At 42.9% G+C, this 23335-nt stretch overlaps 2 protein-coding genes and 1 long non-coding RNA gene across 5 annotated transcripts in view; 2 read left to right on the plus strand and 1 right to left on the minus strand.

Moving 5' to 3' along the window:
* Positions 1-116: 116 nt before the first annotated feature.
* LOC147146387 (uncharacterized) lies at positions 117-1758 on the plus strand. Its single transcript, XM_086034181.1, has 3 exons — positions 117-285; positions 379-431; positions 1379-1758. Exons 1-3 carry the CDS (start codon positions 243-245, stop codon positions 1718-1720), a joined length of 438 nt encoding a protein of 145 aa, XP_085890307.1. The 5' UTR covers positions 117-242; the 3' UTR covers positions 1721-1758.
* A 9842-nt stretch (positions 1759-11600) lies between these two features.
* The window catches only part of LOC147146388 (uncharacterized), a 53704-nt gene continuing 41969 nt past the window's right edge, over positions 11601-23335 (plus strand). For 2 of the 3 annotated variants that reach the window (XR_015087270.1, XR_015087271.1), the window contains exons 1-2: positions 11601-11898; positions 18275-18356. This is a non-coding gene — a long non-coding RNA (uncharacterized LOC147146388). Of the gene's footprint in view, positions 11899-16193; positions 16254-18274; positions 18357-23335 lie in introns of all 3 variants that reach the window. The other variant, XR_015087272.1, reaches the window with a different exon arrangement.
* pax5 (paired box 5) overlaps positions 13929-23335 on the minus strand; it is a 45865-nt gene continuing 36458 nt past the window's right edge. The window contains exons 8-11 of the mRNA XM_086033130.1: positions 21516-21617; positions 18713-18799; positions 18246-18332; positions 13929-16439 (exon numbers count right to left, since the gene is read on the minus strand). Coding sequence (XP_085889256.1) covers positions 16357-16439; positions 18246-18332; positions 18713-18799; positions 21516-21617 — 359 coding nt within the window. The 3' untranslated portion in view covers positions 13929-16356. The remainder of the gene's footprint in view (positions 16440-18245; positions 18333-18712; positions 18800-21515; positions 21618-23335) is intronic.

Here is a 23335-nt window from a genome sequence, read left to right on the forward strand (position 1 = left end):
AGTGACCTTACAATAAAAAAATTAAAAAAACATGTCAGTGTTGTGTCACTGTGCCTCCATACAGACAGGTGGCGCTCTAATTCCAGGCCTGCGGCTGTTTCACAACTTGAGAGTTCTTATTTTGCAACCTAAGAAGATTAAAAGTGAGGAATGTGAAGGGCCACAGAGAGTTGAAATCATTCCAAATGGTCCGGTCTTGAGCTGGAAATCAAGTTGTTTGCAGTTGTGAGTGTTGGAGAAAGATGAGACTTCTGCTGGCAGTCGCTCTCATTGTGCTCTTCTCGTGTAAGCTTAGAGTCATATTTGTACTTTAATGTGGTGTAATATTTGACGCTGCTGTTTTGAGATGTGTCGTTGTTTGTTTGTGGGCGACGACAGGGCTGCACAGGGCCTGGATTTCTAACAGCACCGTGCATGTAACCCCATGTCAGGTATGTAGCAAAAAGCTTTTGGCCTGCATGTGAACTATGATTTGGATTGACCCATTTGGTGACAAGATTTTTGGGTGGTTGACTTCCACTTTCAACTATCAATTGCACTGTTTCCTTGGCCAATTAGATTTCAAATTGATTCTCACGAGGGAAATGGTATTCTAAAGGTTTCACTCAATGATGATTTTTTTTCATTAGCATGTCCATAGGATTTTTCATTGACTGCTAGGGCTAGCATTAGCTTTGACGATGTTTTAAACAAAATATGTCTTGCATTTAAAAAGTGTGTGTCATTGTTTTCGTTGTGTTTTAAGTTTTATGCAGGCCCACTAGTTGAAACAGGTTAATATGATTAATATGAAATATGAGTTAAGCGGCAAAATCCACCCGTTTTCAGCCATCTCAGGATGGCGGCCATTTTGTCACTTCTGTCGACTGAAAATGACATCACAGTTGCTCAAAGCTCAGGCAACAACCAATCGCAGCTCGCCTGTTTTCTGAAGCTGAGCCACGATTGGTCGTTATCTGAGCCCTGAGCATCTGTGATGTCATTTTCAGTCGACAGAATTCCAAAAATGGCCGCTCAGATAGATGGCTGAAAAGGGGTTTATTTTGCTGCTTAACTCATATTTCACAAACGCAATATTGTTTCAACTAGTGGGCCTGCTGGGGAACATATTTTTGAAAAAAAAAACGTTTGGGTTGACTTCCACTTTGAAGCACGCTCAGCGAGGGCAGAATCACATCCGTCACATGCTTACTGCACTCGGTGCATTCAGGGTGCTTTCACAACGCAAGAACTTTCAAACACGTAGCACCCGCTAGCACATGAATAGTTTTTCCTCCAACTCTTAATGCTTTTATAATTGTGAGAAGTCAAAATCATGATTCAACGTGGCTAAATTGCCAAGGCCTCATGGTTAGGAGTGCATTTGTTTTTCCCGCAGGGATCCTCAATGAGCGAGACAGTGGTCTCGCTCCTCTTGTCTCCACTGTCTCTGTACTCCAGCCTGACGTCCACTCTGGTCGCACTGATCCTTTCCGTCCCGCCGCTGGTCTTCAGCGCCGTCCGTCACTCGGTGTTGCTGCTGGTGGCGACGCCGGTGTGCGCGCTCAGCCTCTTCATGTCGGCGCTGCTCACCTGTGTGCGCGTGGGCCTCTACCTGCTGCATATGGCTTTGGTGGGGGGCGTGGCCATTTGGACGCTCACGCACCAACCCGCAGATGAGAAGGTCAAGCACCAGGAGAAAAAGCGACTTCGAATTTTTGGTTGTGTCAAGCAAACCTAAGATGTTTTTTTTTTTTTTTTGGAACTTAGCAATAAAAACACATCCCTCCTGCTTTTGCCTTCATTCATTTAATCAGTATACAACTTGATTTATGAGCTCCATAGACTCTCTCTGTTTAAATTGGCTCTGCAACAGGCCTGGCCTAAATGAGGGTGAAAATATGAGCTGCTTGTGCCTAAAGCCGACTGCTGTCCACTTATGGATCTCTTTCCTTCTCCCTCTCCAGCTCTCTTTCAACGCGCACCCCCAATTATGTGCGGATTGTTTCCTTGCTTTCTCATCATTAGCCTTGTCTGTCATATGGAGAAGAACGGACGTGAGAAAAAAAAAAAACAAGAACATTTCTTATGTATTCAAGTGTTGCTTTGTTTGCGCGTACAAAACACGAGCTGAAAAACGACTAAAGCGAACTAACGGCCAGAGAAACTACTGTGGAGATGTTGGAGGCTGCTCGCTTAATTCAAAGTGGCAAAAATCAATTTTCGACCCGGTATATTTACACAGCAGCCGCACAGCGCCGACATAAAAAGTAATGAGTGAACTTTGTGCCCGAAAGAGACAGACAGAGGGGGAAATGAGGCAGGATCATAGAGATTTATGACATGTCCGCGGCCTTCTAATTAGCATAAAGACTGGACCGGCCCACTCAAGCAGAGAATTAAAAAGCCTAATTGTGCTGTCAGCCTTCCCCTCTCGCTCTAGCTGTTGACTCGACTTCATTGCGCTCGCCATTCGTCTCCTCGGCGTTCCCGCGTTCCTTTATGAAGGAGGCCTGCGCTGATGTAGATTAATTGTCGGCGATAAATGGGTGCCGGCTTGTTTGTAATTGTCTCTCCGATGGCCCGTAGGAGAAGGAGGAGAAGAGTCATGAGACACGATGACTGAGCAGTATTGGGCCTCATTCAATTGTGCAGGCGCACCTCAAGTTTTTATTTTTATTTATTTATTTTTTTTTTATGACTACATTCCGCACATCTTAATGATGAGCTTTTTTTTTTATGGGCGTGGCCTGCTTTTTTTTTTTTTTTTTTTTTGGGAGGAGCCAAGCATCCTAATATGAATCCCTGGCTTTCTTTGTCACGTTCTGTTTGAAAATGGCGACCGATAGTCGCCAAAATTCACTTGCGCATCCCCACGCACGCTCACTTCAAGCTGTGAAAATATAAAAAGCCATCGACGCATTGTTTTGGATTTTATTGACATTGAAGCCACCTGTGCAGATTTAAAAAAATATATATTTTTACAGGTTGAAATTGAGAAGAGTAGGAATGCGCAAATGAATTTTCAGACCTCTCTGCATCAACGTGTCACAAAAAGGTGATTCAAATCAGGCTTTTTAGCAAATGGCAACGCAATCTCTATCATAACTGTGATTTCGCCCCACAGGTACTAATTTCTTCCCCCCCCCCCCCCCCTGTAAACTGGACTGATCGACTTATGCCTTCATTCCCTAAATATTCGGTTATTGGAGGACCCTAAATTGCGTTTATGTCTAAAATATGTGAATGTGAGCGTGAATGCTGCGATTGATCAGCAGACAGTCCGGGACAGGGGCGGAGCCAGATCATGGCTAATCTTTTTTTTTTTTTTTTTTTCCAAATGTGCGCGTATTTCCGAGGAAGCGAAGGAGAATGAAGAGGAAAGACCTTGTCCTGTTTGTGCATCCCCGCCGCCAAAAGCCTTCCTTGGTAGCGGCAGCAGACGAGGTTACCGCTTTGAGGCCTCCCATCACTTCTTCTTCTCCCACACACACGTCCACACACCCGCACCCACACACTTGTAGACAACATTACTCCCTTCAACTTTCCACTTTTGCCCCAATCCCTCTACCTGCTTTTTAACCTCCCTGCCCTTCCTCTCCAGCCCACTTTTCCCCTCTTGTGATCTTCCTCCTCCCTTTCTTTTTCTCCTTCCGCTCCCTCACTCTAATTGGTCTGCGCTAGGTTAGCTTGGACAGGCCTATTCATCATAGCACCATCCTCGGAGACAAACCCTCAGGGAGTCTGCGGGGATGGACAGAATCAGACGGGATGGGCGAGAGGGTCTGACGCTTGTCAACCACTTCCTCGTCTTCTAGCTCTCCCTTAGGGGAAAAAAAAAAAAAAAAATCTCACCACTTTGCGATCACATCATAGATGTCAATTTCGCAGGGAAAGACAAAGCGGAGGGGGGAGGGGCAATGTTGACGCGTTAATAAGGCTGTTAGTGAAACATGCTCGTCGAGTGTGCGCGGTACTCAACGGCTGACATTTGGTCCACGCGCTGTTTGTGTGATATGGACCTAAATGTGTGTGTGTGGGAAGGGGTGGGGCCTGGGGGGGGCTACTGCATTAGCACTAGATTTTTACCACTGTGCACTGTGTGTGTGTGGCCGGCTGCAAAGGGCAATGAGAAGCATGTAACGACTGATTCTGTGTGGTCCAAATGTCTGCAGTGATAAGGTCAAACTAGATGTTTTTCCACTTTGAGTGAGCGCGCGTGTTGTGGGTGTGTGGGAGTGTGTATGCGAGAGAGAGAGAGAGAGAGAGAGAAAGAGAGAGAGAGTGAGAGGAGCTTCTCTTCTTCTGATAATTAGACAGCCTGATCAGCCTCTCACTGAGTTTTTCCATAGATATATATTTTTTAAACGGTGGTGTCTTGAGAAACGAGTTGACTTCAGTTGAGTTAACTCAAAAAACCTGTATCTGAAATGATCTTTACCCATTAAACCGGTTCCAGCCCAAATCCATCAAAAATTGTTCTATTGTGTATTTTTTTAGTGCTGTCAAACGATCATTTTTTTTCAAACAAATTAATCGCAAAAGTTTCCATAGTTAATCGCGATTAATCATATTTTTCAACTACAATTTTTTTTACAAAGCTTGGAACCGATATTTACTTGAGTAAAACGTTTGAATTAATATGGAAAAAATTACAAGTACATTTTGATTCAAAGACTGTTCTAGTAGCTTCTTTTTTTTTTATCGTTGAATGCGGTGCTTTTCCTGTAAAATACAACTGTTGAACGATACACCAAAGACGTACAGCTAATATGATATTTGCATTTGGCTTTGCAAAGTGCGCAAATTATTTTGGATCTCTCCAATGAGCCATCGAGCAACTTTTTAAAGTAAAGCTACATAAAAGTCCGTCTTTGCGACAGTGACTCTTGTTGTTTGGCTGCACAGGGGCTGCCACAGGAAGTAAATCAAACTGAGTTAACTGAGTTAATTTTTTTTTTTTTCATGCGTTATAAAATGTAAATTAATCTCCATAGTTAACGATTAAATGTTTTTTTTCATGCGTTATAAAATGTAAATTAATCTCCATAGTTAAGGGTTTAACTTTGACAGCCCCTGTATTTTTATGAGGAAAACGTAGTACTCCATAACATTATACCGCTGGCGTCGAGCCTAACCTTGTACCTCCGAAATAGTCACTTTTCAGGAGACCTCAAAAATGGAGAGTTTGCTCAACCATGAATATTGCATCGTGAAAGAGAGCGAGCCATTTTTAACACTTTAGATTGGTCAATAATGTGTAAAACTAACACCCACGGATGTGGACTGGCCAATAGTATATAGATTTTTGAAAAAAGATGAAATTCACCAAATGTGACTCGTGAGGTTTTAGTTTGACAGTAAATATCAAGTGGGAGGAGCAATAAACAGCTTCGACAGTGAAAAAAAAGATAAACACTTTGCCGCAATTCAAAGTTGTAAGTGTACAGTTTGCACAATAGTGTAAATATACTGTCCCGTCAAAATAACTCAAAACACAACTATTGATATCTAAATTGCTGGCAACAAATGTGAGTGCACCCCGAAGTGAAAATGTCCAAATTGTGCCCAAAATGTCAATATTTTGTTTGGCCAAGAAGGCCATGGAATTCGTCGGAGCTTCACTGGTTGCCATTGGAATCTTCTTCCACTCCACCGTGATCTCAATTATCTATTTTATCTATCTTATCTATCGAATCGAATCCGTCTCAGTGATGAATAGGCACCGTGCGCATTATTTCATGTTGTGATCTCGCCCACTCTTTTGCGTGCGTTGTCAGTTTCTCCCGCTCTCTGCTGTCTCATATCTCCTGAGCATCGCTCCTTCTTCCGCATTCGTTGGTTCGTTGGCTAATCAGCCAAGGCCCAATTATACTCCGTTGGCCCCCACACCTCCTCTCTTAACGGGGCTCTGGAGGGCCAAAAAGTACACGTGCTGATTGACGTTAATTTGCATGACTCCTTGGCCTCCGTGAGTACCACTGTTGTCTGTCTTCTCATTTGTAGAGGAAGAGTGGAGGAGGAGGAGGAGGAAGGGGGGGTAGGGGGCTGGGTGGTAGGCTCGGGGGGGGGGGGGGGGGGGGTTGAATGTCAAGTTATGTAATCTGGAATGATTTAAGTAGGGAGATCAAAAGTTGGAATCACACTTCATGACTTCATGAGTTGGTAAAATGCGAATGATTAAGGTAACAAAAGCAAAAGTTGACACCCCCAGTGTCAGATTGTGCAACTTCTTCACTGTTCCGCAAACTTGTTATAAAACATGACATCACCTGTTTGTACCAGGAAGTCAATGCAAACATGTTTTTTTTTCAAGAATATGTTCCACTGCATTCTGATGAATATTGCGTTTGTGGAACAGGAGTTAAGCAGCAAAATCCAGCCGTTTTTAGCCATCTCAGGGGGCGGCCATTTTGTCATTTCTGTCGACTGAAAATGACATCATAGAGCTCAGGTAACGACCAATCACGGCACAGCTTCAGAAAACAGGTCAGCAGTGATTGATCGTTACCTGAGCCCTGAGTAGTTGTGATGCCATTATTCAGTCGACAGAAGTGACAAAATGGCCGCCCCCTGAGATGGCTAAAAACGGGTGGATTAACTCTTATTCCACAAACGCAATATTTATCCGAATGCCTTGTGGGCTAGCATAGAACGTACTCTTGGAAAAAAATATGTTTGGGTTGACTTCCCCTTGAAGTGCTCAAGTCCACATTTCATCTTTAAAATGGACAACAGAGAGCCTGGTCATTTGTGGATGAGATATTCAAAAAAGAACATCGTGTGTGTAAACAAATTCAATTTTAAATGATAAATTATATATACATAAAGGGCACGGTGGTCGACTGGTTAGCACGTCCGCCTCACAGTTCAGAGGTTGTGGGTTCGATCCCGGCTCCGGCCTCCCTGTGTGGAGTTTGCATGTACTCCCCGTGCCTGCGTGGGTTTTCTCCGGGTACTCCGGTTTCCTCCCACATTCCAAAAACATGCCTGGTAAGTTGATTGGACACTCTCAATTGCACCTAGGTGTGAGCCTATGTGCTTGTTTGTCTCTGTGTGCCCTGCGATTGGCTGGCAACCAGTTCGGGGTGTCCCCCGCCGAATATATTTTAATTAACCACTTTTTTTTTGAGGGGGGCGGGTGCTGCTATATAAATGCAAACAAATACCGGACTCTTGAAATGCAAATGCTTGGTGGGCTGGATTTAATAATAAAGAAGGCCCCCCCAGCTCATACTTGGCTCACCCCTCCTTTATAGGAAACATCCACTCACAAAACGTTGCTCTCAATAAACTCAAACTAAAGATCTGATTGGCTGACTCGTGTCATGTAGGATGATTTAGAAGGAGAGGTTTGTGTATTTTATTGTGTGGATGCTTTAATAGCATGTGTGGGTTGAAATGAAACTACTACTACCACGAATCCCATAAAGGTTGCAGCGAGTAAATGAAAAGTAAATGATCTAATAATAGCTTCGGGTCCATATAGGAAGGCGACCGGGTTCCACATTGAGCTTAGAGTCAGCCTATAGGCGTCATGCTTTACTATATGAAGCTTAATGGATTGGCTTCAGCTGGCAAGGACCCAAAAGCAGAACACGCACACACAAACGCTCACCTCATTTTTCCTTTTGTGGCATCTGGGCAGACACCCAAAGTGCGACCAGCCCGGCCTTTGTCTCAAGCTGGCAATGTGCTGTTTTTGGTGCGTGTGCCGTGTTGTCGCCATGTCACCGCTTGTGTCCTATTATCACCCCCCCCCCCCCGCCCCCTCCGCCACGCTCCCCCCCCCCCCTTGTTTCAGCCACATCTACAGGACATAGGTGCGTGGATTCGGCCAACAGCCAAGAAGAGAGCCACGGGACGCTTCACCCGCCCCCCTCCTCTCATTTTGTGGCGTTCAAAAGGGGGGGGGGCGTAAAACTGCATGTCTGTATGTCTCGACTGAGGCTGGGAATGTGTCAAGGAATGTGAGATTCACGCCAGTGGGTTGTTTTCGTGTATTCGTGTTGCACCAAAACACTCACACTTCCCCCAAAAATTTATCATTTTTTATTCTGAAGGACCAATAAAATTATGGCAACTATTTACAAATAATTACTTCTTCGCTTCACATTACAGGTACATAAATGGAATAAATCACCAACCACAGTCACTCAGGCGGACGAATGGACGAATACACAGACGCAAAAGATGCATCAAGGGAACTGTCAGTGAGTAATTCAACTCATTGCCAAATAAGAAAGAATAAAATAAAATGACAATAATATTACCAATATAAATGTACAAAAAAAAAAAAAAAAAGATAATTTCTCCACTATTTATATCTTGTTTTTATGAACAACGATAGGGCAGTCAAAGCAACTGGCAAAGCAAAAGGCGAGGTCTCAAGTGATATGATATCTTTGGCAAATTGGCACTGCAGTCAAATACATTCAAAATATTCAGACAACACACGAAACACAAAAAAGAGAAAAAACACCAAGTTTTGTCTTGCAACTACTAAAAAAGTGAATAGAAAACATACACACTTTCTTAAAAGAAGTTTTCCTTTTACGTCTTGTTTAAAATCCTCCCTCTCCCTTCTAGGATATTTGAAGGCATTTCTTGTCTTCCAAAGGTTTTTTTTTTTTTTTTAAACATTTTTATTTTATTTTATTTATCTTTTTTTTTTTTCTTTTTTTTTTACAAGAGTTTCAAACAGGCATCACAGGCTTTGGTGAACATTACAGATATGTTGTCTTTTGAGAATGGTGAAGAATTTGTTTGTGTTGTTCTTGTTACTCACTCTTAGGGATGAGCATTAAATTTCCATTCTCGTCAATTGCTTCAATACGATGAACGAACTATCAATCGATTCCACACGATTGACAGAATTTTTAACAAGTGAACTCTTATGCCCGTTCCTAATGTAAACATCTCTCTAACACCCCAGATAGGAAGCCATGATGTAAAATAAAGTCCATATTCTTATACAAAAGGCCACAGTGAGGTGAAAAAAAAAAAAAAAAATCATCCTTTATTTTATTTTTTTTTTTTACACTCATTTTTATGTGAGCTGAGTCTTGTTTATGAATAAAATTAAGACGTACACAACATGGCTACACTTCACTATGAGATCTGTCCAGAGCGCGGTTCATATCGGCAAGCGGCAAACAGATTGTGCCACTAATTGCTGTCAAGTTGTGATGCTGAAATCCCCTCAGGTTTTATAAGGCGGCGGCGGCCATCTTCATGAATTCATGTTGAGGCTGCACGCGCACTCCGAAAAATACAAATAAAAAAAAAAAAAAAAAAAAAGCTCATTTGCCTTTATTTTAATCCAGAAAAAAAAAAAAAAAAAAAAAAACCATCACGTAAGCGGACTTAATGGTGAGAGGAAACATCTTGAGACGCAACTTTTGCCATTGAAATGACCTCGCTTTGGCACAAAAAAAAGCCTGACTTTGAGTCCTTTTATGAATTTCTCACAGGACAGCGAGCATCGCGACTGAATAGTCAGTGAGAGAAAAGTACGAGAAAGGATTAATAGGTTGTCCGGAGAAAGAGGGAGAAGGTCACGAGGCTGAAATCCAACAGAATAGTTGAATGTTCCTAATCCTGGTGGTGTGGTGGCGCTACAGGAGGGAGGCGAGGACATATGATGAGATTAGAGTTGGGCGAGAGAAGACGGGATGAGCTTCTGATGGCGCAGCAGCTTCGGCCTCCCTAGGGGGGGCGGGGGGGGGGGACACGGGGGCACGGAAGTGGGGGGTGGTGGGGGTTCATCCCACCCGGCAAAGGACAAAAGGAGCGGGTGTGTTCTTCAAGCTAAGTGCCACTGGTACCACCCACAGAGGCACCCCCCCCACCCCCCCCATCCCTGCTCAATGTCATGGCTGCCGTTCGGGTGGGCCAATGAGGGGCCGCTCTCAGCCAGTGTGAGCCAATTAGGTCATAGCAATGGCAAGGTATGCTGTGTGGCTATGCTTTTGTTGACAAATAATCCTGTTAATGTATCAGCGGGCTCAGTCGGGGCCTCCCCCGGTGCTGAGGCGTCTACAAGTGAGGACAGGAGGCGCCTCTGGCTTCACCTCCACAAGGAGAATGGCCTTCGATCAATATGGTTGAAGTGCGTGGGTGTTTGTGAAGGGGAAAAAAAAAAAAAGATGTTCGGCTTGGATTAAATGAGAGGATATGTGTCACTCGCTTGGCTCTTTTTTTTTTTAAATATAGTTTGTGCCATTTTAGTGTCACTTGTCATTAACATAGTGAGGCCCATCTAGCCCTAATGTAAATGTATACTGTGTTCTCTGAGTGTAGGCTGTGTATGAGCATATTTTGCAAATTATGGCTCCAGCAAGGACATTTCAGTCACCTCCTCCGATCATATTCTTAGTAAAAACTAACAACTCAACTGTTTGGTTAGATGAAAATAAAATAAAATGAAATAAAGAGTACTACAATGTGTAAATGATGGATTAGTAAATAGTTCGATCATGGTGTGTATTCAATGGCATGGCATCAAGTAAATCATATATGGTAGAGTGGTACCATGACTTATGAATTTAACCCATTCACTGCCAGACATTTTCAGACCCTCTTTTACCCTAGCGTTTGAAACAATTAGAAAAAAATACAAGTAAATTCCTGGGATTGAATATCTGGACTCTGAAAAGATCAAGTAAATTCATCAATGGCAGTGCATGAGTTAATTCATTCCATGACTGAAGCTTGATCGTTCCTTGGAAAAATATTGTAAGTTGAAGCACTGTAAATAAAGGTACATATTATGCATAAAGGGGTATATGGTAGGACATAGCGTCAGTTTTAAACTATAGTGATCAAACATCAGCCAGTTACGAGTGGAGCATATATTTTCTGGTAAATTATATGGTGCATATAACAATACATTGTATATTGTAAGCTACACACCGTAGCAATTATATTGTAAGATGTAAAGTACAACACTACATGGTACATACAGTACTAAATGTTATATGATATGGCATGTTATGGTAGACTGTGGTACATGTACCTTCATAAATGATGTATGATATAGTATATGCTGTGCAGCTGTCAATGGTATATGTTAATGTACATTCAGTATCAAATAGTGTATGTTAATAATACAGTATACATTGTATACACTATGGTAAATTGTGTGGTGTATACAATAACAAATTGTCTAATATATGGTATTCAATAGCAAGTCCTTTCGTGCAGTTTATGGTATGGTACATGCTTTAGTAAATGGTACAGGATGTATATGCTAATTCCCAACCACTGTGCCATGGCATCTTAGTTTTCCAAGAGAGCTCATGTAGTCTGTCGGTGGAAATTACAGTGGTACCTCTACTTAGGAACGTCTCCCCATACGACATTTTTAGGTTACGAAACGCCTCAACATGAAAATATTGCCTCTTGTTACGAAAGAAATGACAAGCTACGAAAGGTAAAAATAGAGCATGGGCTGCCATTCGCAGCTCCGGAGTTTTCTGAACGCAACATACTCGTAGCTGCTCTGCCATTGGCTAGCCTAGCATCTTCCTGGCATCCCATTGGCTAAGAGGGACCTCTACCGTGTTTATGTGTGTAGATAGACAGGTAGATAGATAGATATGTGATAGATATGTCTACGAAGCGTCCTCGTCAGTCGCCCCTCGTGTCATGAGGTGTTCCGATAGTTTTACGTGAATTAGAAACGAGGAAAAGAAAAAAAGAATCGTTTTTTTTTTGTCCATACAAACCAAGCGAGAGAGAATAGAAAAGCATGAAATGGGGATGCGTTTGGTTGATCTCGCCAAAGAATATGACCGTAATGTATCGACAGTCGCCACGTTATTATTTCAGTTCTTTACAAAACGCCAGGCAAAAACCACTTCTGAGAGAGAACATGAACCAAAGAGGGCAAAAAGCGACGAGGACAGCAATGAAAAGGTAAACGACCATCATTTTTTATTCTTTACTCTATTCTTAGTTTTTTTTTTCTTTTACATTATGCACAACTCTCATTTATTGTGCAATAATCTAATTGTAACATGTATTTGTTGCATGTTTTGATGCATTTTTATGCCTTATAAAATATTTAAGTATGAATATTGGGGGTCTTGGAACGGATTATGGCATTTACATGGAAAACGCATCTCTACTTACAAAATGTTCTACTTAAGATATTTCTTCCAGAACTAATTAATTTCGTAAGTAGAGGTACCACTGTACTCATTTGCACTTAATTGGTAAAACAAAGAATATTTGTTCCTTTTTCTATGCCAGCGACGTATAGTGACATACAGAACATTTAAATAGAACAACAATATCTACTAGATGGCAGAAGGTACATAACTAACGTGCTTTTTTTGGTAACATTTTTTGATTGATGGTATGCCATGAGATTTTTTTTAAATAATATGCATTTTGGGCTGAGTAAGGGTTGGGAAACACTGCTGTAGGGCATGACACGATAAATGCCGGATAAAACTGTACATGCAGTTTAAAATTCTGCATGGCACGGTAACAGTTTGACTTGAATGGGTCCAAATCAGCTTCACGGGTACTGATGAATGCAAAAGGCTACACACTTCTGAAATAATTTACTCAATTGACCTTTAATTATATGTTGATAATTAACTCATTCACTGCCAAACATTTTCCGGACCGTCTCTTACACTAACGTTTGAAAACATTTGAAAAAAAATATAAATAAATTCCTGGGATTGAATGGCTGGACTGTGAAAAGATGAGTAAAATCGTCAATGGCAGTGAATGAGTTAATGGTATTTTTCATCCATGTGTAGACGATGATCATAAATGAAACGATTTCTCGCAATAATCCCAACATTGAATTAACAACGTAGGGGGAAATAATCTTATGCAACACTTAATAAATCTCTGCAAGAGTTTGCATTTTTAAATGATCATTTCTGCGACACCCCTTGGAAATCACAATATCCCACCACTGGCGAGCAATTTTTTAGAACAGGCTACTCATATGGTCCTTGGGGGCTACCTGGCGACTGCGGGCACCATGGTGGCGACCCCTTGTCTAAAGCATTCCTGTTCACCGACTAACACTGAATACTCGAGTTCAATTTTACCGCAAAAGAAGTGACTGAAATGTCCACGTTGGGCCCGATGTCCATTCGGTGTAACTGGAATGCAAATGAGTGTCCGTCCTATTGTAGTTTGCGACCTTGTATTGGCTTGTTTGGAATTTTTTTTGTTTTTTTTTTTTGTTCAGGAGGCTTGTTTTTCATGACATGCGGTCATGTTGAAGGGGGTGTTAAAGGCACTGTCCTCCTTTTCAGCTGGTGCGGTTCAGGTTTAATAATGCCTCAGAAAGATCTCGACAGAAAGAGAGAACTGAGAGAAGGCTTCTGCTGTGGCGTCTGTGCTGGCAGCACAATAAGAGAGCTGACAGGGGATTTCTCTTTAGAGTTGTGCACACACAACTTTCAAGGCCTACTAATACAAAAAGAATACGCTCAATTCTTATTTTCAATCTGAGGACTGACAAAGGCTGAAAAGCTCACGCTGGTCATATATTTTGGGATTTGGTGCATGCAATCTATCAGAGTAGCGGTGAAGCGCTGCAATGAAACAAACTAACACCAGAAATGTCTTTGTGATTTCAACCACAAGGAATTCATCAATTATCATTACCCAAATCTCAATTCAAAATGTGAATAATTGATATTTTGATGCCTCGTCTCTTTCCGTCATTGTGGTATATATTTTGTCGGATATAAGTCAGGAAGCACATAGGAAGATTCTGCCCATGACCACAGACCAGCGTTGTGGTCTTCGCCCACTGACTTTAGATCCATGTTGACGGGCCAATCAATTTTCTACCGTGTGTACCCCGGATAGTGATAAGGCCTCAACCCTGGCGTCGTAAATTGTCACAGCGCAGAACTCACATGGGAGACGAAACAAAACCTGTTTGTTGTATTTTTTTTTCCTTTTTTTTTTTTTTTTTTCCCACAAAAGCAATATTTTGACTGAAACAATTTTGGGATGTCAAACAGCAGAAGGCCAAGTAATCCAAACATCATTGATAAGAAGAAGTCCTACTCCATTTAATAAGAAAGTCCCAAAACTAAAATGGCGCCTTGAACAATGATTGAGTCTCTTTGTGCTTTTGTACTTAGTCAGCCGATCCACTAGGGGGGGCCCATCTTTGGGGAAGTTAAAGAGACAGCGCAGGAGAGCGAGAGAGCGTGTGAGAGAAAGACAGAGAGAAAGTGAAATTGGGGTGTCTCCACTTCCTGATTTCCTGACTCTTCTTTGTGAATAAACAGGAAGTGGATAAAATGGCTATGGACTAATATTTTTTTCAACAAGAAAACCTCAGTCGGAACACATTTATAAACAAACAATCGTTCTCGTGGTTTTTTTTGTTGTTGTTTTTTTTTTGAAGACTTTACTGCATCATCATCACTATTCTAGCACAACAGCATGACACATTATAAATGGTTACAGGCATTCACTCATCGCAGAGTGCGGCGCAGAAAAGCTTCTCAATATATTACTCTTTCTCCACCATTATAAATAGCTCTTGATGACTACTAAATCTTAGCGGGGGAGGTTGGATAGCACCCTCCGGTATGGTAACACTCCCTGTTTGAGTTGAGTTGGGCCTTATTTCAACATAGTCCCGAATTCTTTTGACACTTGAGGTCTGTGCTTTGTCAGAAAGGCTCATCTTTGTCATCGATTCGGTTAGTTTATTGTCATCCAGGGGTGGGGAACCTACTGTATCTGGGGCCTGTTTCAATTGACTCACTAAAGCAAGTGAAGTGTGTCTACTTCATGTTTGTAGCTAAATTGATTTGTTCTTGTCACTTTGGCAGAAAATGTGTACCGAAGTTGACGGTTTTCGTCACTTTATATACCGTAGGTATTAGGGCTGTGCAATGAATCGAAATTCAATTACAATTACGATCATGACGCTCCACGAACAAAATGACAAAATTGGCATAATCGTAAAAAAAAACGATTATCAATATATTGTCGCTGTCCTGTGAAAAACACTGATCTCCAATTTTGGATTTTTTTTCAATGTTCACTTTAATGCAATGTCTGTAACGCAGAAACACCATTCATGTAAAAATAAGAAAATGAAAAAATGTCGATAAGTGTTTTTCACATGACAGTGACAAATTATGTAAAAGGAAACAATACTTGAGTACATTTGCACCTTTTGTTTATTTTATAACAACTAATTTTCTGAATTTTGTTTGGTCCAAAGGTTTACATAGTTATAGTGTTATACATTTTCTTGTTTTGTACCAAAAAATAACTGATCGTTTGAATCATCGTGATTTCAACTATTACCAAAATAATCATGATGAATATTTTTTTTTTCATAATCGAGCAGCCCTAGTAGGTATACATTTTTTTTTAACCAAAGCTCTTTTTAACATCAATTGAATAATAGTCAGTTTGACTTAAATCTGTTGTAAAAAAAAAAAAAAAAATTAATTTCAAAAAAGTAAAAAAAATACATACAACAACCATGAAATGCAGGTGAAATTATGACGCAATATAATCAAGGTCATATTACATTTATATGAACTTGACGATGTGGCTGGCAGTAAAAACTAGTTTGACACCCCTGATATTTGATTGGCTGGCAAACAGTCCAGGGTGTACCCTGCCTCTTGCCCAAAGTTTGTGGTATAGAAAATGGCTGGCTGGATAAATTATAAACAACTGGAGATAATTTGGAGCATTTTATTTAGCCGTTGGGGGAAAAAAAATGCTCTCATGGCCCGATACGGCCCACAAACTGTAGGTTCCCCACCCGTGTTGTAATCCAAGAGGCTGGCGTTAAAAGGGTTTGGTCATTTAAAGTTATGCAAGTTGGATTGTCTTTACTTCAGCGTAACATGGCATAGAACTTTGAATTGATTGACCACTGGTTTCAAAAAAAAGCGTGGTCTGATTTTGCTCTAGCCAAGGCCACGCTGTATCATCAGAAAAAGAATAATCCCAACCGTCACGCACAAAGCAATTAGCCCACAAAAATCACGACACGCTCAATCGCGGTTTGCGGATGTGTCTCTCGGATTGGTTCGTGGTTGAAAATAATCATAGCCGCGTTTGATGTAGTCGAAGGGTCCTCGGAGTTGCAAAAAAAGATGTACTTGAAATGCATGGATGGCGCCTACCTGTCGCACCGCATCAAGCGTGTCCTCTCGTAAGCCTTTTTTTTTTTTTTTTTTTTTAAACAGGCTGGCAGTGCGTAGGTCGGTTTCAACGGCAGTCCAAAAAGGATTCACAATTGTCAAAATGTGAGTGGGCCGTGCACGGGGCCGGGCGGGCTTGTTGAACTGAGCGGTGCTGGTGCTATCCTTTCCCTCCCTCCTTTCCCTTGCCTCTTGTCAGCGGGCGCGGTCAGTGGCGGTCGTACGCCGCGGCGGTGGCCGTGGCGGCGGGTCCAGCCCCACGTGATGTCGCGCTGTAGTAGTACGGTGACCCTGAGGCGGCGGGAAACACACGGCGGGAAACACACGGGAGTGTTTCAATTGCAACGAAACTCAGCAGCAGCAAAATGTCTCTCAGTATGATTATTTTCTAATTATTCTTCTCATATTAAACTGTTAAACGATTTTAATGTGCTTTTTATCAATTAGCTTCAAAGCCAATGTCAATCGCAGTGCTTAAACCACTCTAAAAACAATTGGGTTAAAGATTTTAGGTCAAAATGAGACGATACACTACTTTTTGGTTGTTCTTGCAGAAAACAACCCCCAAAATGTGTAGTTTTATACAAAACAATCGTCAAATTGGGCTGTTTTGTACAAAACAACTTAAAGCGGAAGTCAACCCAAACATATTTTTTTCAAGAATATGTTTTATGCAAGCCCACTGGTTGAAACACGGCGTTCTGATAAATATTGCGTTTGTGGAATAAGAGTTGATCCACCCGTTTTTAGCCATCTCTGCTGGCGGCCATTTTTGTCACGCCTGTCGACTGAAAATGACATCACAACTGCTCAGGGCTCAGATCACGACCAATCACGGATCAGCTTCAGAAAACAGGTCAGCCGTGATTGGTCAAGCAACAGTGAGCTATGATTAAATGCAGCAAAAATGAGGAATGGCAACGACAAAAGTGAGTTATTATTATCAAAACTCAGCTAAAACAAAGCATGAAAAAAAAAAAAATCAACTAAAACTAATCCGCTCTGAAAACCAATTCAAATTTAACTGAATTTAAAAAATCAATCTAAACACAAAATAAAAAGTCACCATAATGAAAATTCCCAAACTATTATAACCCTGACTCACTCACAAATCACCACACACACACACACACACACACGTGACAGTCGAAGCTGACACTCAGAGTACAGCTCTACTACTGCTCCTGATCCCTTGAGTCCATTCGCTCCGTAGGGAAGAGGTCAATTCGATACTGTAACCTGGCAGATGCACTTGAACTCTCTCGCTGAGGCTCCACACGCACACACACACACACACGCACACACACACGCCTGTCTATGTGGCATCCATCAATCTAGGCTGGCTGTGCGCTGACAGGTTATGTCCACAGTCCAGGTAATCTCAGGAGACTCTTTGGGGAAGTGAAGCATTAAGCCGCCTTGACAAACTATTTAGTCGCACTCGTGACTTCAGGCTCCCTCACTCGCCACTAACGCAACTTTCTTTCATTTGTCACCTTCACTCACATCCTGTGCCTCATTACGGGAGCCTCGTCTTTTACCTTGTCATCAGCGCTAAACCCCTCAGCGTCTCTGAAAGTGCCTAAAGTACTCGAAGGGGGGAGTCAACGTAAACATTTTTTATTTTTTTTTCCAAGACTATGTTCTATGTAAGCCCACTAGTTGAAACGGGACATTCTGATAAATATTGCGTTTGTGGAATGAGTGTTCATCAACTCGTTTTTAGCCATCTCTGGGGGCGGCCATTTTGTCTTGTGAAAACGACATCACAGCTGCTCACAACGACCAATCGCGGCTCAGATTCAGAAAACAGGTCAGTCGTGATTGGCCGCTGTGAGCAGTTGTGATGTCATTTCCAGTCGACAGAAGTGACAAAATGGCCGCCGCTGAGCTAGCCAAAAACGGGTGGATTTTGCTGCTTAACTTATATCCCACAAACAAAATGAATCAGAATGTCGTGTTTCAACTAGTGGGCCTGCTGGGAACATATTCTTGAAAAAAAAAAAAAAAGATGTTTGGGTTGACTTCTGCTTTAAAGAAGTAAAGTAAAAAGTGATTTATCTCATTTTTTTTTTGTTTTGTTTGTTTTGCACCTACCTTGCATCTGTCCCGCCTGGCTGGTGAAGAGACCGGAGGAACAGCCGATTTCAGTACCCAAGAGGGAGCCGTAATCTTGCTGAAACACTGAGGACAGAGGAAGGGAGACGGGTGAGTTAATGGACCAGTAAGTAAGCAGAGCCTGACCGCTGTCTTCATTGTCGTATGTTTAAATGGAACCCACTCAAACGACTCTCTCCAATGAACTTGACAATGACCGGCTCAATCGCTTACAGGACCGCGTTGGCGTTCAATATAGTTCCAAGTGGCAGAATCGTATTTTGGAAGGTATAATTGCACTCAAGTCCAAAGCTATTGTGACCATAGGGAAGTCAAACACAATCGTTCCCGGGAGACACTCGATCTTGTTCTGACTAAACCTACTCTATATGTTGTTAAATGACAATAATCTGCTATTCCCCCCCCACCCCCCCCCCCCTTACATATAATTTCATGTTGAAGCATACCTAATAAACTGGGGTTAGGAAATCTCCAGGATTCGTTGTATGTGGAATACTGAGGATGGGAATAAGGGCTTCCAGAGAAATCTCCTCCTGAAAAGGGATGATAAAAGGGGAAGCACGTCAAACAACAATTCAACAAATTGTCTAGTAGTTAATGAAAAAAAAAACAACTAAATGAGACAGTCGGAGCATATTATTTGTTTACCTTCAGCATTAACACACTGTCAAAGTCTTACTCAGAATCGTCATGAGTCCATCTGAGCTCGCGAGCACTGAAAATCTACCATCATGCTTGAATTGTGCCGCACAAATTAAGTGCAGTGTGACATATTCTTGAAAAAAAAAAAAAAATGTTTGGTTTGATTTCCTCTTTAAGCAGCAAAATCCGCCTCTGTTTAGCCATCTGTGGGGGCGTCCATTTTGTCGCTTTCTGTCGACTGAAAATGACATCACGACCGCTCAGGTCACGACCAACCAACCTCAGAAAACAGGTGAGCGGTGATTGGTCCTTAAGCCCTGAGCGACTGTGATGTCGTTTTCAGGCGACAGAAGTGACAAAATGGCCGCCCCCTGAGCTAGCTAAAACGGGCGGATTTTGCTGCTAAACACCATATTCCACAAATGCAATATTAATCAGAATGCCATGTTTAGACCAGGGGCGGAGCCATGGGTGGGCCTGGGTGTGCACAGGCCCGCCCAGATTGACAGACTGCCCACCCAATGAGATTCATGGAAAAAAAAAAATGTACTTTTTAAATTTTTAGTTAAATTATGAAATTATTTTTGAATTTGTGTTTTTTATTTGATTGAATATCAAGAATGGCATAATTGTGGTTGTCTAAGGAAGATCTGAACTTCACATTATTCAGTCGATCGTTTTATTTGAATATACAATGTTTCGGGATTGTGCTCAATGAGAGAAATACTCATTAGCCACGTTTTGGCTCCGCCCCTGGTTTACACTAGTGGAGGCGCAGAGACCATATTGTTGAAAAAAAAAATATATATGTTTGGGTTGATTTCTCCTTTAAAACCTAGAGGCAAGTGAAAGGGAATAACAGATGAACCCGGGTGTGAATTTGTCCCCGGGCTGCAGAGACAACATCCAAGTTTTCCTGGCAGTCCAGTTTGCAGTCTAGCTGCAGAGCGAGTGCGAGCCGTGCAGCGGATGATAGCGTAGCTTTTCTCCCTCATTTACTACCTACTGTCTGGGGTTTACTCATTCTCTTGTCTCCGCTTCACCCCCCCCCCCCCCCCCCCCCCCCCCCCCCCCCCCCCCCGCCGTATTCTTCTCCCTCCTCCTCTCCCACTTCGGACCCGCCTGCATGGCTACAGTTGGTCCATCACCCTTCACATCAAAACAACATTCTTCCTCCATTTCTTCTCCTCCGTTTCCCCCTCTCCTCGCCCCGCTGCTGACTTGCGCTTTTTTCAATCTTTTCCTCTCTCCTGAACCCTCAACTTCTCCCGGGGGATCCCTCTCCCATCGCTGACAGTCACAGACCCTGGTGCAACATACCCCCCCCCCCCCTACCGACACCACCTCCATCCCTCCTCTCCCTCTCGCTCTGTCGGTTCTGCCTCAGTGCTCTCCAACACCCCCTCTGAGTGTCAGCCCCCTGCTGCACTGAGAGAGAGAGAGAGAAAGTGTGAGGGAGGGAAGAACAGAAGAGAGTTGCTTACTTAATGAAGGTATGATATTAGACAGGGTGGACCGAAAAAAAAAAAAGGGTAATTTAGCGGCGATGAAACACCGCCAAGGCAGAGGAGCAAAGTTTGCAGATGATCTCCATCTCAGCTCGGAATGTTTATGTAATTCGACTTTGCCAGAAAGTTATCCTCCCCACATTACCACAAGTACAAGAATGTGTGTGTGTGTGTGTGTGTGTGTGTGTGTTTGTCTGCAACTGTCAGGTGGGGTCGGGATGCGGTCTCCATGGCATCCCCGGGTGCGAACATCCTCCCCTTGTCATCACCGTGGTGACGGCAACATGTCAGGTTGTTTAGGAGACAAGGGTGTGGGAGCGAGGCGAGGGGAGGGGGGGAGGTAAGGAGGAGAGATGAGGCTCGCGGGTCTCCCTGGTGTAGCGCCGTGTCAAGGTCGCACACGCACTCTGTCAAAAAACACGGGCGCGCGCGTGCGCACACACGCCGACGGCGCACAAGCCAAGACGCTCCCAAATATGCTGTCAAACCTGAGGACAGGATGGGGTGAGGGCGACGGGGACAGGGCGACAGGGTTAGCCATCTTGAGACGGGCTGTTGCGACACGTCCGCCGAGACTGCGCGTGCGTGCGCGACAAGCGCGCGCGTGTCCCAAACCAAATGGTTTTGGGCCGCGTCGAAGCAAACGCTCGCAAACAACATTACTCCAGCATTTTGGTTTCCCGCTCCTCCTTTTTTCTTCTCTGTCAGCGCATTTTCCTGCCCGGCTGAAAATTGGTGAGCGCCAGGCAGCGGCAAGGAGCAACCAGAGCGAGCGTGGCGGCCCAGGATTGAAACACAAAAGCGGCGAAGAAGGCAGAGTGGAAGGGAATGAATGAATTAGTCGTGGGTCACTGGTGATTCTCATTAAAAACAAATTACTAATGTTGAGGAGGGACAGCTGCGCTACTGTGGCTGCTTTCTAATGATACACACACACACACGCGCGCGCGCCACCCACGGGGAGCACTGTCAGCCGTAGCATTGGCAGACAAAACAAGAGGAAACGGCAACGCTTGATGAACATCCCGAAAAGCACCCAACCCACACGTATCCACCCTCAGATGTTCGGCAAGAGATGCGGGTGTAAAGTTGTGAGTACCTGGTACCATGCCAGTGAGGGAGGGGGTGGAGTAGCTGCCCTGTCCCGTGGGGGGAACATGAGGAGGGTAGCCCGGCAGGGTGGTGCTGGCGAGGTCTCGACCTGCAATGAGGGCGCACATCAATCAGCTGACTGATATGATCAACAGTTAGAAAAGTATTTTTTTTTTTCCAAGAATATGTTCCCAGCAGGCTCACTAGTTGAAACACGGCATTCTGATTAATATTGCTTTTGTGGAATATGAGTTCAGCAGAAAAATTCTGCCGTTTTTAGCCATCTCAGGGGGCGGCCATTTTGTCATTTCTGTCGACTGAAAATGATATCACAGCTCAGCTTCACAAAACAGGTCAGCCGTGATTGGTCGTTACCTGATCCCTGAGCAGTTGTGATGTCATTTTCAGTCGACAGAAGTGACAAAATGGCTGCCCCCAGAGATAGCTAAAAACTCTTATTCAACAAACGCAATATTTATCAGAATGCCTTGTTTCAACTCGTGGGATTGCAATATGTTCCCAGCAGGCCCACAAATTGAAACATGGCATTCGGATTAATTTTGCGTTTGTGGATTATATATTAAGCAGTAAAATGCACTCGTTTTTAGCCATCTCTGGGGGCGGCCATTTTGTCATTTCTGTCGACTGAAAATGATATCATAACATTTTGTCTTCTGAAAATGACATCACAACTGCTCACAACGACCAATGACGGCCGTGATTGGTTCTTGTGAGCAGTTGTGATGTCATTTTCAGTCGACAGAAGTGACAAAATGGCCGCCCCAGAGATGGCGACAAACGAGTGGATTAACTCTTATTCTACAAAAGCAATATTTATCCGAATGCCGTGTTTCAACTTCAACTCGTGGGCCTGCATAGAACATATTCTTGAAAAAAATATGGTTGGGTTGACTTCCACTTAAAGTGCATTTTTGAAGTGTAAAATAAACAGTAGCAGTACATTTTGTGCCGTAAATGTTGAAAATGTGTGACCGTAATTGAACGGTAGCTGTTTGCCAACCACAGCTGCCGGTGTTTTACTGTAAAAACAGCATTTTTTTTTCTTTTCTCTTCTTTGTTTTTTTTTTTTTTATAGTGTAGAAATTCATCAATTGAATTAGCAGAGGTTACATTCGGGTATTTGGGATGTTGATTTCAAATGTTGGTTTTATTGACTTGATCCCTGTTTAGTTTCAATTTTGGTGAGTGTTTCAGCTAGCACAAAATTAGCATCCTGAGGTGTGATTTGTGCTCTCTGTAACATGCTTATTGCTCTTCACTCTTTTTTCCCCCCTCCATTTGCTGTCTTCTATTCATTTACAAACTCATCCCATTGCGCCCATTAATAGAGCCAAAGCCCCCCCCCAGCCCCTCCGACTGCCAGTAGCTGGATAACCGCAATAGACTACATGACAGTGTGTCGGCCCGAATCATTTCTCTCTGTTTGCATGGTGCATCGTGGTCCGTGTGAATGCGTGTGTGCGTGGAGAGCGAGCCCTCCATTCATCATCATCATCATCATCGTACACAAGCGCACCTACACATGCGTCACCAGCCTCCTGCGCACGCATTTATCATCATCATAAATAGCTCACATGCTAACATCATCAATCCCATTCACTTCCTCTGCACTTAACCACAACAAGCGGGGAAGGAGAGGAGGATGACGAGACAGGAAGGTGTTGGGAAAAGGGGAAAACCATGACATTTAAAAAATGAGTAAAAAAAAAAAAAGTGAGCAATTGTAGAGTACTACATTAACATTGCCAATATAGACGTGTCCATAAAAATATATTTGCGTATTGGATGGACCAAAGTTTGATTAGG

Source organism: Filicampus tigris, chromosome 6, assembly GCF_054856515.1.
Source record: "Filicampus tigris isolate MCC_2025a chromosome 6, RoL_Ftig_1.0, whole genome shotgun sequence".
NCBI lineage: Eukaryota > Metazoa > Chordata > Actinopteri > Syngnathiformes > Syngnathidae > Filicampus > Filicampus tigris.